The 16595-nt window shown below is 36.7% G+C and overlaps 1 protein-coding gene across 1 annotated transcript in view; it reads left to right on the forward strand.

Moving 5' to 3' along the window:
• DTNB (dystrobrevin beta) overlaps nt 1-16595 on the forward strand; it is a 131540-nt gene that overhangs the window by 61031 nt on the left and 53914 nt on the right. Inside the window, exon 10 of the mRNA XM_081315041.1 lies at nt 4031-4108. Within this exon, the coding sequence (XP_081171167.1) occupies nt 4031-4108 (78 nt within the window). The remainder of the gene's footprint in view (nt 1-4030; nt 4109-16595) is intronic.

A 16595-nucleotide genomic window follows, 5' to 3' on the forward strand; every position in this document is an offset into this window, starting at 1 on the left:
AACTACTCCTAAAAATCTTGCCAAGAAAACTGCATGGACTTGTCATGAATAATTGATAGTGCATAACTAATTGACAGTAGGGTTTAACTTGACTTGAAGGCACAAAAAATATTGAGACCACGGCAGTTGCAAACACAAAGCCTTGTTATCCTCGTGTCACTTGCTAGAGGCATAAAGGAAAGCCAGGGCCTGCTCTGGCTTGGCTTAAGATAAGTGGGCCATTGATAGCCCATATGTAAGTCTCAGTTTCATGAAGAGTCATACAAATTGTGTAAAATGAAAAGTGCTTTCAGTTTGGGAAGGTGGTGGTTATTTTCATTAAATTCTGAGATAAGTTAAAGCGCTGTATCCAAAAGTTGAGTAAAAAAACCCCCTGAAATTTGGAAGTAGGAGTGGATTTCTTTTTCAGCAACTTTGGCTGTATAAAACTTTCTTCAAGTTGAACTCAACTTCTGGTGATCTCATGTGTATTTTAAGATTGTGATTTTTACACAGAGAATGATTGTGTAAAAACAATACCCCTATATTCCAACCTAAATCTTCTGATGCCAGATATAGTACAAAGTGACTTTTCTTCTACTTGTTCTGGAAAGCTCTTAGGACTTTCTGCAGACTGCATTACAGAGTCCATTCCAGTTCACATGTAATCAACAAACCATTAACTTTCAGTGTTTGGGTCATCTTTTCACTTTCATTCCGACATTGTTAATGAAAATAGCTTGAGTTGAAGGAAAAATTCAATTTCTGTTGCTTTAAAAAAGCTAGAAGGCAACATAGCCTCAAACATTTCATTTTGTGTACATAGCCTTCATATATTAGCACTTTTCTTTTCAAGCTTCTTTAATAAGAAATGGAATATCTTTGACTCTTGCATTATCTTTTAAACAAAACTATTTCAACCTTTTCCTGCAAGTCTACACATGTAAATGTATTTTTAGGATGGAATCCTCCTGAGGTGGCAAACTTAATATAAAAAAATAGTACATCAAGCAGTAGAACAACCAGTAAGGTCAACAATCATGAATAATAGCATCCAAACTGTAATTCAAGAAGAAGCCTATAAAATCATCAATCAGTTTTTCTGAAGGCCCACAAAAATGGGCCTGATTAACTGCCAGCAGAAGCTAATTTAATAGATGCAGAACTTTCCAACTTAGTGACCTAAATGATCTTGGTGACAGGCAATTTGAATGGGGCTCTGCTGAACACCTCAGAATGCATGAGGTTGGGTGAAGATGACGTTTTTGGACTCTTCTTTATGCCCATTCAGAGCCAGTTTGGTGTAGTAGTCCACCAGGCTAGAATCTAGGAGACTCTGAGTTCTTGCTGTAGGCACAAAGCCAGCTGACTGACCTTGAGCCAATCAATCTCAGTTCTAGGAAGTAGGCTGTTTGTGTGTGTATTCCTATAGAGAGAGAGCATTCTATATTTAGAAATGTGTGAACTTATCTATGCAAGAGCAAAAGCAAGTTTATGAATGGTTTGGTTTATAATAACCTACATGTTTCCAGACTGCTTTGTTTGCTTTCTTAGGCAATGTCAGCTTTTGTACTAGGCTGGTGTTTATGAGTTAGAATTAAAATCTTGTAGGATGGCAATTCTGCCTTATCTGCTTGGGGTTTCTGAATGGGGCTCTTATTGCTATTAAATGGAGACTCACCACAGGTGGGTTAACAGGAGACTTCCAGAAGATTGCTTGTGTTGCTGACCTTTGGTCTTTAAAAGATAAATTCATTTGCCCTTCTAAATGATACTGAATAGTGCTGTAACTAGATGCTGATTGTGCAAATACCATTGTTCTTAATTGTTAGAAAGCAGTGATTCGCCAAACTTTTACAACAGAATGGGTAAAAGGAATCAAATCATTAATCAACTGAATTAAATAAAGGAAAAGCGTAGTGAGACAATAAGAGTAGAAGGCTAATTGTGTAGTATGTGCTGGCAATGAAATCCCTTTCTTTTTGCCAGATGTTCATTTTTAAATTTATTTCCCTTCTTATCAAGAGTTAGCAGGGATCAAAAGTCTGAAAGTCATGGGGATGTATGAATCTGGAATGGCTTGGTGATAATTCACTGTAGAATATTATAAATCAGATGCTTAAGATAAAAAGAGCAACATAAATTAGCATTTGAAGGAAACAAAGAAAGCAGTATTGGCTATTTTTCACTATTGTTCTTTCATGCCTACAGGAAACCAAACTTTCTACATGAAAAGTCCTTAATTATGTAGCAGAATAACTCATAAAGCAGCTAGAAGACACGTGATCTAAAGGATAGATTATTTTCTCATGCACATTTTTGTTAGAAGCATGCAGACTATATTTTTAATTATTTTATTGTTTCAAGTAATTGTACAAATATTTTGATTTATGGCAGGATCTATTCAACTTGTTAGCCTTTGCCTTCCCTTATTTCAGGCTTTAATTTACACTAAGCAGATTCTAATGAAATGTTAATGGAAAATATTAAGAATAAAAGTAAACAATTATTAAAGTAGCGGACTTCTCTTTGCAAGATATCTTCAAGAAAAGGCTGAACTACCTATCAGGGATATTCCAATTTCTATACCTGTGGTGAGCAGAGGGTTGAACTCAGTTGCCTAAATGCCCCTTCCAAGTCTATAATTCTATCTAATCAGCAGGAAATATTTATGTGTAAGTTCTGATGATTTTGCAACAAATTTCTGTTGTTTTTTAATTCATTTTGGAATTCTTAATTCTAGCAGAAAACAAAGTACATTTCCATAAGACAGAAAATCTTTCCTCATTAATTTCTAATGCATACATTTACAATGACATTGTTCTTGTTTCTTAATCAAAATCCATTATAGTGAAAGTAGATAGTATATAGTTTATAAGTGGTTGAACTGATTGTAGATTGATAGACGATTTGAGATTGCTGAAGAGACAATAATACTGTATTTTACATCTTGGACTTCTGGAAGGAATGCTAGTCTTAGAGGCAACTGAGGCTTCTAAATCTGACCTCTAATTTTGGGTACAAGCAATTTGACATGAGCCTTTAATATAATTACTTTTTAAAAGAGCAACCTAACGCTTGAATTTCACTTCTTCATGCATTCCTTGCATTCCTGGTTGCAATGTGGAGGGAAAAGAGATTAATCGTTGACCTGCTGAAAAAAACACATTCTTTGGTTCTATAATTGGAAGACTCTTTCAAACCCCACATAATTGACTTCAGACACGTTCCAAGATCTTTACTGAAAAAGAGAGTGGTGCATCTGTCAATTACTCTTGTGATAATATTAGAAAGTCTAAAGGACTCATTTTTCCCCAGAACTTGGTATGTCAAAAAAGATAGAAGTGAGCATGCAAAACTGTGATTTTACTTGTAAGGAAACCTAGGGTTGTGGTGGTGGTAGTGTTGTTGGGGTTGGGGTTTTTTTTTGGTCATGAACATTTTTGCAATTGCATAACTATTCTGAGCCAGGGTGAATTCCTTCCATACTTTTGTGGCCTTGATTTATGAAAGCAGAAGTTCCTTATGATACCTACTAGGGCCTGGAAAATCCCATAAGGAAGTAGAGCCTTCTCAGGTAAGTTTTCTATTTTGCCTGCATCTGAGGTGCAAAGGTGAGGTGTTTTGGGTACTTTAAATTGTTTATATTTCACCTTCCCCCATGAGTTCAATGTCATTTATCGCAAGTTCTATAATGCCTGTGAGATGAATGCCTTTCTTTGTCTGGAAATGGTCCTGATGAAACTGATGAAAAAGCGTGGCAACAACCAGGCAGGGTTCCTGTATCAGCGGTTCTTGCTTTTGCAGCAGATTAGGTAAAGAAGCCATTTCAGCAGGGCTTTTTTTGCCATAGAATGCTCAGAACGGAGTTCCGGCACCTTTTTTGGATGGAACCTTGTAGGGTAGGCAAGGCGGGTTGTATGACACGTGTGAGTTCCGGCACCTTTTTCTTTTACAAAAAAAGCACTGCATTTCAGTAACCACTAGTAAGCACTTTCCCCTTATTCTGTCTTCCTGGAGCCTAACATCCAACAAACATTGTCTATTTCAGCCCTTCTCGGCCTCTCGCTAACATGAACGATGCCATGGTTACCCATGCGTCCTCCGGAGCACCCACGCCAACAAAAAGGTAGGAATACTTGGGGATGAGTGGGCGCTGTAGGTCTTCTCTTTGAGGTATCTGCATTTGGGGGAATTGCTGCACTCAGCTCAGATATTTGCCTCTGGATTACAAAAATAGTGATGTCCTTGTATTTGAGTTTTTTGGTATATTCTAAAGCCATTTTTGAAACACTAAGTCTCTTTGGGCTTGCTACTGCACGTGGAAATGCTGACTGTGGAATAAAGCTTTGTTTTGACACTTGAATGGTTCTACCCCCACCCACCCCCCAAATATACATAAATAAGAATTTTTTAACAGGAATGAGTGAGGTCTTGAAGGAAGAAAAAGTGGAGCTTCCTGCAAGCAGAAAGTTCTCTTTACTCCTCTTCTCCCTGACTCTATTTACCATATTAAAAGGCCTTTATTAATATTACTGCATTGGCCTTAGAGTTCTTAAACTGAACTAAAACATGTTCAGTTTACAAAAATAAACAAAGAGACTATGGACACTTCTTCAGCAAGAGTGTGTGTGTGCGTGTGTGTGTGTGCGCGCGCACGCCCGTGTGTGTATGGAGGAGGAGATCTTTTTCTCATCTATGCTGAGAAGGTGTTACTGCTTACCAGCCATGAGATCTGTACGCTCTCATAATTGGAAAATCAAATTTTTATCTACTGAATTTAAGAAAACCACCTTAAGTGAACCTGCTGCTGCCTGAAAGGGCTTCCAACTGAAGAGGAGAAAAATATTTTTCACAATTTTTGTCTCTGACACAATCTTTTGTGTAATACACCTATTGTGTACTAGAGACCTTTCCTTCTTGTGAGCAAAGTTCAGTTGTACCTTCTTTTTAAATTCATTTATTATTTACTGTTAAAATTTATTGGCCACCCATCTTACCACAGGGCAACTCTGGGCAGCTTTTTATTTATATTTAACAATTACTATAAAGAGTTTTTTTTGTTCCTATTGTGTAAATAATGTATTTCTTTTTTATTTTCTCTTATATAAATTTAATTTTAAAAGTTTAAGCTGTATAGGGTAAATATCACTTGTTTCTTAATTTGCCCGGGTAGACTTGCTAGTGTAATTAGTCCTAAAGGACTATAGCAATTCTTATATATTAGAGTTAGATAGGATGAGCTGCATAAATTTCTGCCATTTCCTAGGGGTTGAAGAGACAAATACTGCCATTTTCAATTCTGTCCTGTTTAACACGAGTACCTGCTAAGAACCTCCACCAACCAGGATAAAGGGGCCTGGTGGTGGGTATTTCCTGAAGCAGCTCCCTACTTCTGAAAGAACTTGCTCCTTGATGCATGGATGGCCCCTATTCTCATGGCTTTCTAGATGCACATGAAAAACACATTAGTCTCCCAATAGGATTTTGGTGAATTTTCAGGTCACTTGAGTCATTTGACTCTGTGGGCTTACAGGCAAGAACACACAAACAATACAGTGATAAAAATTATCAAAATCTCCAGCAAATATAATTCACTAATCATAAAACAATAGTGCCAAATATAATCAAAAGTTATCACATACTCTAGTGCAGGCATGTCAAACTCATGACGTCATGTGATGTCACGCGACATATCGCGACTTCTTCCCCATTGCTAGCAATGGGGTGGGCGTGGTTTCATCATGACACATCTGGCCTGCTCTAGTATCTCTGTCCACCCTCAGTTTGGTCTCCAGTTTTTAAAACTTCATGAATGTGAGGGAGTGAGAACATGATTTTTCTATCTGCTGGGAGGCCATTCAATAGGAGGAGCCCTTCCACAAAGAATTCTCGCCTCTTAAGTTCCCTCTCCTCACATCTCCCAAAGAATGAAACAATCAGCAACTCTAAAGGCATGTGTTAGGCAAGCAGATCTTGTTTGGTGTGAGCTATTTCAAAGGTAGCCAGGATCCAGGCAATGTAGGCCTTTAAAGGGGATTACCATTTTCTTGAATTGTACCTAGAAATTATATGCCATAATGTTCCCAGGTAGGCTTCTGAAGACTGCATCTGGGTTTGTTTGTCACACACAGTACTGAACATTTTAGAATTATATCTCAGCATTGATTATAATACTCAACACTTGAATGATTTTATATGTAGATAATCCATTGTGGAAACAACTGCATTTACTGAAGATACATGATTTGATCTATGCACCAAAACACATCATAGAAGACTAGTCAACCTTGACTGGTCTTGAAAAGGTTAAGCAGGGTTGGACCAGATTTATTTTTTTTATTTTTATTTTTTATGCTGCCCATCTCCCCTACGAGGTGACTCTGGGCAGCTTACAAGTGATAAAACAGTAAATGAATTAAAATATGAAAACATTAAAATTACACAAATTAAAATATTATTAAAAACTGTGCTAAACCCAAAACTAAGAGACTACCAGATTGGTCTTTGAACAAAAGAATATCAGGAAATCCTAAGTTTTCTACTAGACTAGGAAGTTGAAAAAAAAATCAGGAATAAATGCAATGGCAAAGTATTTCTAGTAAATAGTAAATCTAGCCAGGAAGCTAAGTGCTTGCATTTAAGGAATCAGGTGGTTAGTATGAATTCAGAATGTAATTTTCCATGCCAAAGAAAACAACGGCTCTTTTTACACATAATTCTAAACCAGAGGGGGTTTTTTCCCCATTTTTTAAGGTAAGCCATAGTTAACTAGCTTGTACATAGTGCTACCATAATGCAATGTGCCCATACTAACCAATAGTAATAGTATATAGTATATGTTAATATACGTATATAGTATATGTTAATATACAAAGCCAATGCAAAAAAGCGTTAAGGCTTAAGAAGCTGTTGAACTAATTTGTTAGAGACTTGTAACTGTAAAAATAAAAAATTGAGATTTAAAAAAATCCTGCATAAATAGAAAAGTCAGCTTCAAATATTCCTGCATACAAATACGTATTTTTCTCTTACTTTTCCTACTAATAGCTTTCAAATCTCTCTACTGTGTTAAAGCTGAAATGTAGTTGATAACCTGAAGCTTTAGCATTGCTTCCAATAGCTGAATCAATAAAAGCATCCCATGATTTCTAATATGAATCTTCTTGAATTTGTCATATTTTCTCTCTTCTCTTAGCCTAATATGCCTGGACTTGGTTGTGAATCAAGAATTCAGCTAAATCCTGTGTGATTTGAAGATATTGTGAGTTTAGCTGACTTATGAAAATGTTTGTCATTTAGAATGACAAATGTTTCTTAATGATTGAGAATCTCTTTCCAGCCTTTCTACTAGTAAGAAAAGAAAAGCCATCTGTGTTTTTTTTAAATTTAGAGGCAAAAAAAGATTCTACTGACAATTATAGGAGATTCGGAAGACCTTCAGTTTTTGTAGGAATCAAATGTAGTTTCAGTGATTTTGCTAACACAGGAGTTTATTTTGCTTGCATTATAACCTGCTTGAGTCAGTGTAAATAAAGCAGAAATTACAGTCTTGAGCAAGCTCTCCTTCAAAGGAACCAAACTTTATCTTGCTGCCTCTGGATTTGTTAGTGCATGAGGAAATAGGAACCATTGATAGTGGTTGTATGATTTCTGAAAAAAAGAAGAAACATGACAATGCACGATACGTCCATATGATATACTGTACAAGGATTCAATCTACAGTGTGCTGCATAGACAGAGATCTGTATTTCACACTGAGAAAGACGATGGAGTTATCGAGATTTAAAATACATAATGCACCATTTGATTCATATATGCAAAAAAAATTGCATATTTGTTCTGCAGAAAACTTTTTAGGATCTTTAATGCCAATGTGCATCAGATGAATATGTCCAATGAACTAACAATTTCAGGCTTCTATTTCAGGAAGTCTGAAATCAGTTTTATAGTTCAGGTGCCCAATTCTATTTCAGGACTATCAAAACCATCCTGTTAACTCTTGATTTCAAAAAATTAAATATTTTTTTTTAAAAAGTATATTGAGAATATTTGAATTGCTAACAGAAACCTTATTATTATCCTATTTCCATTACTACTGAAAATTATCAGATTATGCATTACAGTTTTATGCTAACACAAATGTGTTTTAAAATTCCGAAATAAATACATACAATATTCATACAATAGCTACCTAGCATGGTGAAATTTTTTAAAAAGATATTTAAAGCTTTATTTGATAGGTATATTTTTAACCTGCAATTGGCATTCCAGTTCAAGTTCTGTTGTGCTTTTCCAAAATATTTGGAATGTACAGTATTTGTCCCCATTTTTCTTATAGCTTTCTTTTTCCCAAGCCACTCATTTTAAGGAGGCTTTCTCTTGAAATCAAATAGGAATGTATTTTAAATTATTATACTTCCATATAAATTTAATTTGGCAGCCCTATAACCATTTTTGCAATTGGTTAAACAACTATCATATTTCTGATTCCATAACTTCCTGGTTGGCTTGTTCTAGTCATTTAGAGTAGTTAGAAATGTTCCTCATTCAGTTAAATGTTAGTTTAACTACAGTGTTGCCACAGGCATGCCTTTCCATGTAGCTATAACCTGAGTTGCTATTATTCACTTAGGGAAGAACTTTGTAGTTCAAAATGGCTCAAAGTTTTATAGACCCTAGAAGCCTGAGAAATGAATGGAAATAATAGATCAAATCCTCTAAACCAGGGGTGTCAAAACTTGCCGCGTTACATGACGTGTTGTGACATATCGTGACTTTTTCCCCTTGCCGGAGCTAGGGTGGGCACAGCTTCCAGATGACGCATCCGGCCTGTGGGCCAGCAGTTTGACACCCCTGCCTAAACTGAATTTGGTTATTTATCTCAGATCCTTGCAATAGCCATTCTTATTTCTTGTCTGACTGATTATTTGTTTAAAAAACTGAAAGCTACAGTTTTGCAGATGAAGTAGCATACAGTTGTGCAAGCTGTAGGTGGTATTATTTATTTTATTTTTTACTGTATTGATTTTTCACAAAGAATGTTAACTAAAGTGGTGGGGAAAATGTTGGCTTTGCCCATCTTTTTTTTTTTATTGAAAAGTTTTAACATACAATTTTCCTTTAAAAACCCCCTCCCCCTCCCTTCTCCCTCCCCCCCTACCTCTCCCCCCTCCCCCCCTCCCCCCCCAACTTCCCAGAGCTAAATACAAGGTATATAAAAAAAACAATCATAAACAACCATATACTAACAACTATAAACTCTAAAATCCATCACTCTCTAGCTTTTATAGGATAAAACAAACCTTAGTAATATTGAATATATATAAAAAAAACTAAAAGAAAAAAAGAAAAAAAGAAAGAAGACTCATTCAAATGCTACATAAAACTTCTTAACCCTATACTTGTTCTGGATAAACTCAATCCATTTTCTCCATTCCATGATATAGCGTTCTTGCGAGTGATCTTTCAAATAGGCCGAAATCTTCGCCATTTCTGCCAGGTCGGAAACCTTTAAAGTCCACTCTTCTATGGTCGGCAGTTCCTCTTTCTTCCAATACTGACCTATCAAAAGTCTTGCTGCCGTAATAAAATTCAACATCAACTTAGTGTCCACAACTGTAGCATCTGTAATTATTCCCAACAAAAAAAGTTGCGGACAAAACTTTATCCTCTGTTTAAAAATCTTCTGCATGTTCCACCAGACGTTTATCCAAAAAGCCTTAACCTTTTTACAAGTCCACCATATGTGAAAATATGTTGCGTCTTCATCACCGCACCTCCAACATTTAGGCTGATAATTCGGATACATACTTGCAAGCTTTTTAGGATCTAGATGCCATCTATAAAACATTTTGTAAAAGTTCTCTCTTAGATTTTGAGCTTGTGTGAATTTTACGTTCCTCACCCAAATCTTTTCCCACGTGTCCATTGTGATAACTTCCTGGATGTTTTGGGCCCATTTTATCATACAATCCTTAACAAGTTCTGTTTCCGAATCAATCTCTATCAGCGCAAGATATATCCGTTTAATATGTGCGGGTCCCTGATTTCTAATTTGCTTTATCAAATTTTCATCAGTCATTGTAAAACCATTTTTCTGGTCTTCTTTCCACCTGGCCCGTAACTGAGTATATTGAAACCAGTTTTGAACAACCTTCTCTTCTCGCAAGAGGCTATATGATTTCAAACACCAGACATTTCTTTCCAAACTTAGGATCTCCTTGTACGTAGTCACATCATGTTTGAAACCAGCATGTATATTTTCTATTGCGTGTTTTGGAATTGCCCATAGTGGTATCTTGCAATCTAACTTATGTCTATACTTCTTCCAGACTCTCAGCAATGCCTGTCTTAAAATATGCACTCTAAACACATTGTCTACCTTCTTATCATACAACAAATATGCATGCCAGCCAAACAACAAGTCATGGCCCTCAAGATTTAATAATCTCTCTTGTGTCAAATTAATCCAATCACTTATTCCTACTAATGCAGCAGCTTCATAATATAATTTAAAATTGGGCATTTTAAGCCCACCTCTCTCACGAGTATCCTGCATAATCTTAAATTTAACTCGTGGCTTTTTCCCTGCCCACACAAATTTATTGATACCTCGCTGCCATTCCTCCAAATTAGAATCTTTCTTAAGAATCGGTATCATTTGAAATAAAAATAAAAATTTAGGCAGGACATTCATTTTCACTGCTGCAATCCGTCCCAACAAAGACAATTGCAATTTTTCCCAACTCTCCAATTCTTTTTGAATTCTCCCCCATAGTTTTTCATAATTATTTTTATATAACTTTGTATTAGAGGGCGACAAAAGCACCCCCAAATATTTAACCCTTTTAACAATCTCAAATCCAGTTAGTCCTTCTAAGAGAGCCTTTTGCGAAACTGTCATATTTCTGGCCAAAATTTTGGTTTTCTGTGTATTAACTTTAAATCCAGAAACCTTCCCATATTGTGTTATTATCTCCATCAGGTCCACAACAGAGTTCTCTGGCTGAGTCACTGTAACAACCAGATCATCTGCGAATGCTCTCAATCTATAATCCTGATCTCTAATTTGTATCCCCTTAATTTTTTCCGAATTCCGTATTTTAGTCAATAATATCTCTAATGTTAACACAAATAACAAGGGCGATAACGGACACCCTTGCCTTGTGCCCTTCTCAATATTACATGCTTCTGTCAAACTATTATTAACTATAATTCGGGCAGTTTGTTTTTGATATAATGCCCTGATCGGTTGCACAAAATTTTCCCCAAAATCCATTTTATCTAAAACTTTCAACAAAAATTGCCAATTCAATTGATCAAAAGCTTTTTCAGCATCTAAAAAAATTAGCGCCGCAGAGATCTGGTTGTTCCTTTCCAAAAACTCTAACACATCAACTATATGCCTCACATTATTTTTCATTTGCCTACCACTAATAAATCCTGTTTGGTCCCCATGAATCACCTGTTGCAGAACCCTCATCAGTCTATTAGCCAAAACCTTAGCAAATATCTTGTAATCTGTATTTAAAAGCGATATCGGTCTGTAATTTTTAACTTGAGTAGCATCTTGGTCTTCCTTCGGAATCAAGGAAATAAAAGCTGTTCTCCAAGACGGTGGCACCTTTCCCCCCCTCTGGATTGTCTGGAACAGTTCCTTTAACGGTTTTATCATCTCTAATTGTAAATTTTTGTAATAGGCCGCAGTCAAACCATCCGTACCTGGTGCTTTATCCACCTTCAGTTCCTTAATTGCTGTAAAAATTTCTTCTTCTGTAATCAATTGATTAATCCCCTCTTTTTGTACTTGTGTAAGAACCGGGATGCTAGCATTCTCCAAATATATATCAATGTCTTTTTCATTAATTTTCTCCTTAGCATATAGTTTAGAATAAAAATCCACAAAAGCGTCCTTGATAAGATCCTGTTGAAACACAACCCTTCCTTTATGCTCAATCTTATCTATATTAGAAGCCCTTTGTTTTTTCCTCAATCTATAAGCTAACCATCTACCTGGTTTATTAGCGTTACAAAAAGTATTATGCCTGGCAAACCGCAGATTGGTTGCCACTTGGTCAGCCATTAATTTATCAAATTGTCCTCTTAACAGTTTAATAGCCTCCTTAGTCTTCACATCCTCTGAGTTCAAAATCAAAGCCTTTTCTTTTTCCTTTATTTCATTCTCCAGTTCTTTCCTCCTAGCTTCCACAGCACGTCTATGTTTATTATTCATATATATCAACACCCCTCTCATGTAGGCCTTGCTAGCATCCCAGACCATATCCATAGAGGTACCCTTGTTCATATTAATTTCAAAAAAATCCTTCATCCGCTGTTTGCATTCCTCCACATTTCTCTGATTTCTAAACAAATTCTCATTGACGCGCCACAAGCGCCTATCCCTTTTCTCCTTATCAATCTCTAACCAAACTGGACTATGATCAGAGATAGTTCTTGCGCAAATCTTCACCTTTTTAGTCCTCAAAAAAAATCATTAGTCAACAAAATAAAATCAATCCTCGAAAAAGATTGATGTCTATCAGAATAAAAAGTGTAATCCTTTTCCTGCAAGTGTCTCTCACGCCAAATATCTCGCAATTCCAAGTCATCCTTCATTTCAAAAAAAGATTTAGGCAGTCTAGCATGACTTGGAATGCGCTTAAAAGCTCCAGCCTTGTCCATCTGTACATCCAAAACACCATTCCAATCCCCCATAAAAATAAAAGATTTATAATCCAACTGGGTAAGCTTTGTATGAAGCAAACTAAAAAAGTCAGCTTGTTGTTGATTAGGTGCATATAGTCCAACTAAAAGCGTCTTTTTACCTTCTAACAGCAGCTCTATCATAACGTATCTTCCAAGCTTATCTGCTTCAATTAAGTCTGCTGTTAAGGCACTTTTAACATAAACAACCACTCCATTTTTCTTATTCATTGCAGAAGCGACAAATTGCGTACCCAACCTTGAATTCGATAAATACTTTTGATCCAAAACTCTAATATGCGTTTCTTGCAAACATATAACATCTATCTTGAATTGTTTTAAATATTGAAAAACTTTCTTCCTCTTCTGTGGTGAATTTAGTCCATTAACGTTCCAAGTTAAAAATTTAGTTGCCATGCATATCCTCCCAAAGCTCTTGGAGCACTGCTTTGACAGGACTATCTTCTTTAGGCCGTGCTCCTCCCACTGCTTGGCTGTAAGTACGTTGTGAAAGTTCCAAAAACTTTTGCTGGTCTTGTTCTTTTATTTTCTTTGCTCGTTTTAAAGCAGCACGCGTTACCCTTTGCTCTCTAGAATCATCCAAAGAAGTTATAGCTTGATCTCCTCCAGCACCGTTTTCCTCTATTTCAACCTCCTGATGTTCTCCTTCTCCAGATCCCTTTGCAGCTTCCAGAAGTGTTAATGGGGTTGCTTTTAAAACGTTATTGTAGAAGTCACGCGCTTGCTTCACAGTAATCAGCCGATACCTTTTACCTTCATGCATCACCATCAGCCCCTCTGGAATCTCCCATCTGAACCTTATATCTCGTTGCTTGAGCTCTTGCACAAGAAATGTAAAGTCCTTCCTTCTCCTTAAAATCTTTGGAGGAATTTCTTTTAAAACCAAGACTTCTTGATCAGCAATCACAACTTTAGCATCATAGGCAGCTTGTATAACTTCATCTCTAATTTCTCTTTTAGCAAAGTAAACCACCACATCTCTAGGCAACTTTCTCTGTCTAGCAATCCATGAGTTCACACGAAACACTTTATCCATACCTTCTCTTATTTCAGATGCTGGCTGATTCAGTACCACTTCAAGAGCCTCAGAAACCAGCTGCTTTAAATCTTCCTTAGTATTCTCTTTTAAGCCTCTAATTCTAACAGCAAACTGCATCTGGTGATATTGAGCAAGACTTAATTCTCTTTCCATTTTATCTCTTAAATCTTCATTCTCCCGTACTTTTGCTTCTAATATGGCATTCTTTTGAATCAAATCATCCATTTTTTCATCCAAATCTTCCACACATTCCGCCACTTTATGCACTTTGGACAAAATGTCCACCTTCATCACGCTGCACTTCTGTTCCATCCTCTCTTCTATTCTCTCCTCCAATTTCTCCAATTTCTCCTCCATCTGTGCAAATTTATCACCCATTGATTGGTTAATTGATTCCAAAAGTACCTGGGCATGTTTATCCAGAGCATCTCGTAAATCCTTCGGTGTCAATACATCAGGAGGATGCAACGCCTGTAACGATGATTGTTGCACCGGAGAAGATCCACCACTCCGAAGAGTTTTAGGGGGAGGTTTAGTCGCCATCTTTAACTTTCAATTGTGACGCACTTTCACTTAAAGTTTAAAAAGTCCATCAAGCTCGAGAGTAAAATAAAATAATCCTCTTCACCTTTTCCTCTTGTACCGCTCTGCCTGCTCCTTTTAATCCATAGTCCTTTCTTCAGGCAGGGGTGGTCGCAGACGCCTGGCTCTGCTCCAAGAAATCCGGAGCAGAGACGCTGGCCAGCTGGGAGCAACCCAGGCTTCGGGGGAGTTCAATCCTTCAGCCGCCCAAGCTCCAAGCTCAGGCGGCCCCGGAGAACTCAACCCCTACCTGGGGCCTCACCCCCTCCTCTTCTCCCGAGGAGGGGGCTTCAAATTCGCCCAAACAGCTGATCGGCGCTGTTTCGGGCGAAAAAACACTCAGCTGAGCCGCGGGCAGCCCGGGAAGGCTGTCTCCGTCGCCGCGGAGCCACCGGAAGTCCGGCTTTGCCCATCTTGAAAAGAAATTTCACTGATGGAAGATGACATCTGTGACCAGTCCAAGAGCAATAAGTTCAAACACCTTTGCCAGAAGGAATTTACATTATGGAACTTATGGAATCATTGTTGAATGGATACCTGGAGATCATCATGCAGGGATCCATTTCCATAGCATCCCTAGAAGATAGCTATGCAGCCTCTGCTTGTATATCTCCAACAAAGAAAAGTCCACCACCTACCAGGCTGATTGGATCTTATTGTTAGGAATTTTTTCCTGATGTTCAACCAAAATCTAATTCCTTGTAATTTGAGTCTATTATTTCTTTCCCTGTTTTCTGGAACGACTCTGAGTAATATTTTTTCTTACTTTTTCCATGACAACCATTCAAATATGTGTAGATAACTGTCATGTGTCCCCAAAATCTTTTCCAGGCTAAACATACCCAACAGTGCCAACCATACCTCATAGTTTTTTTTTTCTTCCAGCCTCCTTACATCTTAGTTGCTCTCCTTTGGAGAACTCTACTTGGAGTTCTAAACTCTAAAAGGACAACTTGTATTTGTACTTGTTCCTTATTTTCCTTCTTTTGTCAATTGTTCTGCTTAAGTCCATTTGGACACAGTTCTAGTCTGAAGAGCTCACTTCTTTTCCATTACTTGTTACTGTCATTATCTCCTGACAACAAGCTCACCTCTTGGTTTTTTTAATTATTATTGGCATAGTCCAAAAAGACTTTTTTTGTTATTTCTAATTTCCTTTACAAGACTCACTTCCTTTTGTGCTTTTAGCCTTTGTAACTTACTTTCTATAGATACCAGCCTCTTATAAGTACATTTCCTTCAGGATTACACCCATCTTTCATTTTGTATATATGTCTCTCTTTACATTTCCCATAGCTGAAAACTTCTATGGATCCATATTTTTTCCTACTTATACTTAAATGCTGAAACCATTTAAACTCCATATGATTTTGTCACATGCCTTTGAATCAACTAACAACAACGAGAGGCCATATATTACAGACTCATCACTGAATCACTCAGTTGTTAACTATTTAGATAAGAGTATCTAAAAACAATATGCTTCCATATGATATTGCTGTTCTTTTAAGTTCTGCTATGGAGGCTGTTTTTATTGCCTTCGACGCTGATGTGAACAAAGACAATGGAGCTTTGTCCACGTTAGAAATAGTTAAAGAATACCTTTCTTAGAGAGGCCTGTCTGAACCAGTTTAATTGAATATTAAATGCTTTTATCTGTCCAGTTGTTCAGTGAACCAGAATTTAATTTTCAGTGAACAAGAAAGGTACACTGTGTATCTACCCTGTTTTTATTGTCTATATTCTCATTCTCCCTCACTTTAATTTTAGCTTTATAGTTATTACATATTTTTCAGCTGTTCAATTTCTGAACAGAGAGGTGGAATATTTTAATTTATTCTTGTTTTGCAAATCATCTGCAAGGTTAATCTGACTTCTGAAAATGGGATTTGTGTCTGCTAAAACCTATTATGTTCTGTCAAAATAAATTGACAATCTTTAAGAAGCCACAAGACTTTCTTTTGTGTTTCTTCTCCAAATGATATACATTGTCAGCTTAATCTACCTCACAGGATTGGTATGAAAATAACTGAACCTAAGAACATTTTTGAACTCCTTGCAAGAAAATTAATATGTGAATATGATTAAGTATCTACCATTTTTTATTACTTTAGAAAAGTCTGTAGTGTAGACATTTAAAGACATTTTCAGGACCAATGCGGAAAATGAAACACTAATATAAATGACAACTTCAGTAGATCAGGGCTACGGATTTCTTTTACCCTCAAGATGACTGGCCTATTTGTATTATTATGGACTATAATCTTTA

Source organism: Vipera berus (genome assembly GCF_964194415.1).
Source record: "Vipera berus genome assembly, chromosome: 1".
NCBI lineage: Eukaryota > Metazoa > Chordata > Lepidosauria > Squamata > Viperidae > Vipera > Vipera berus.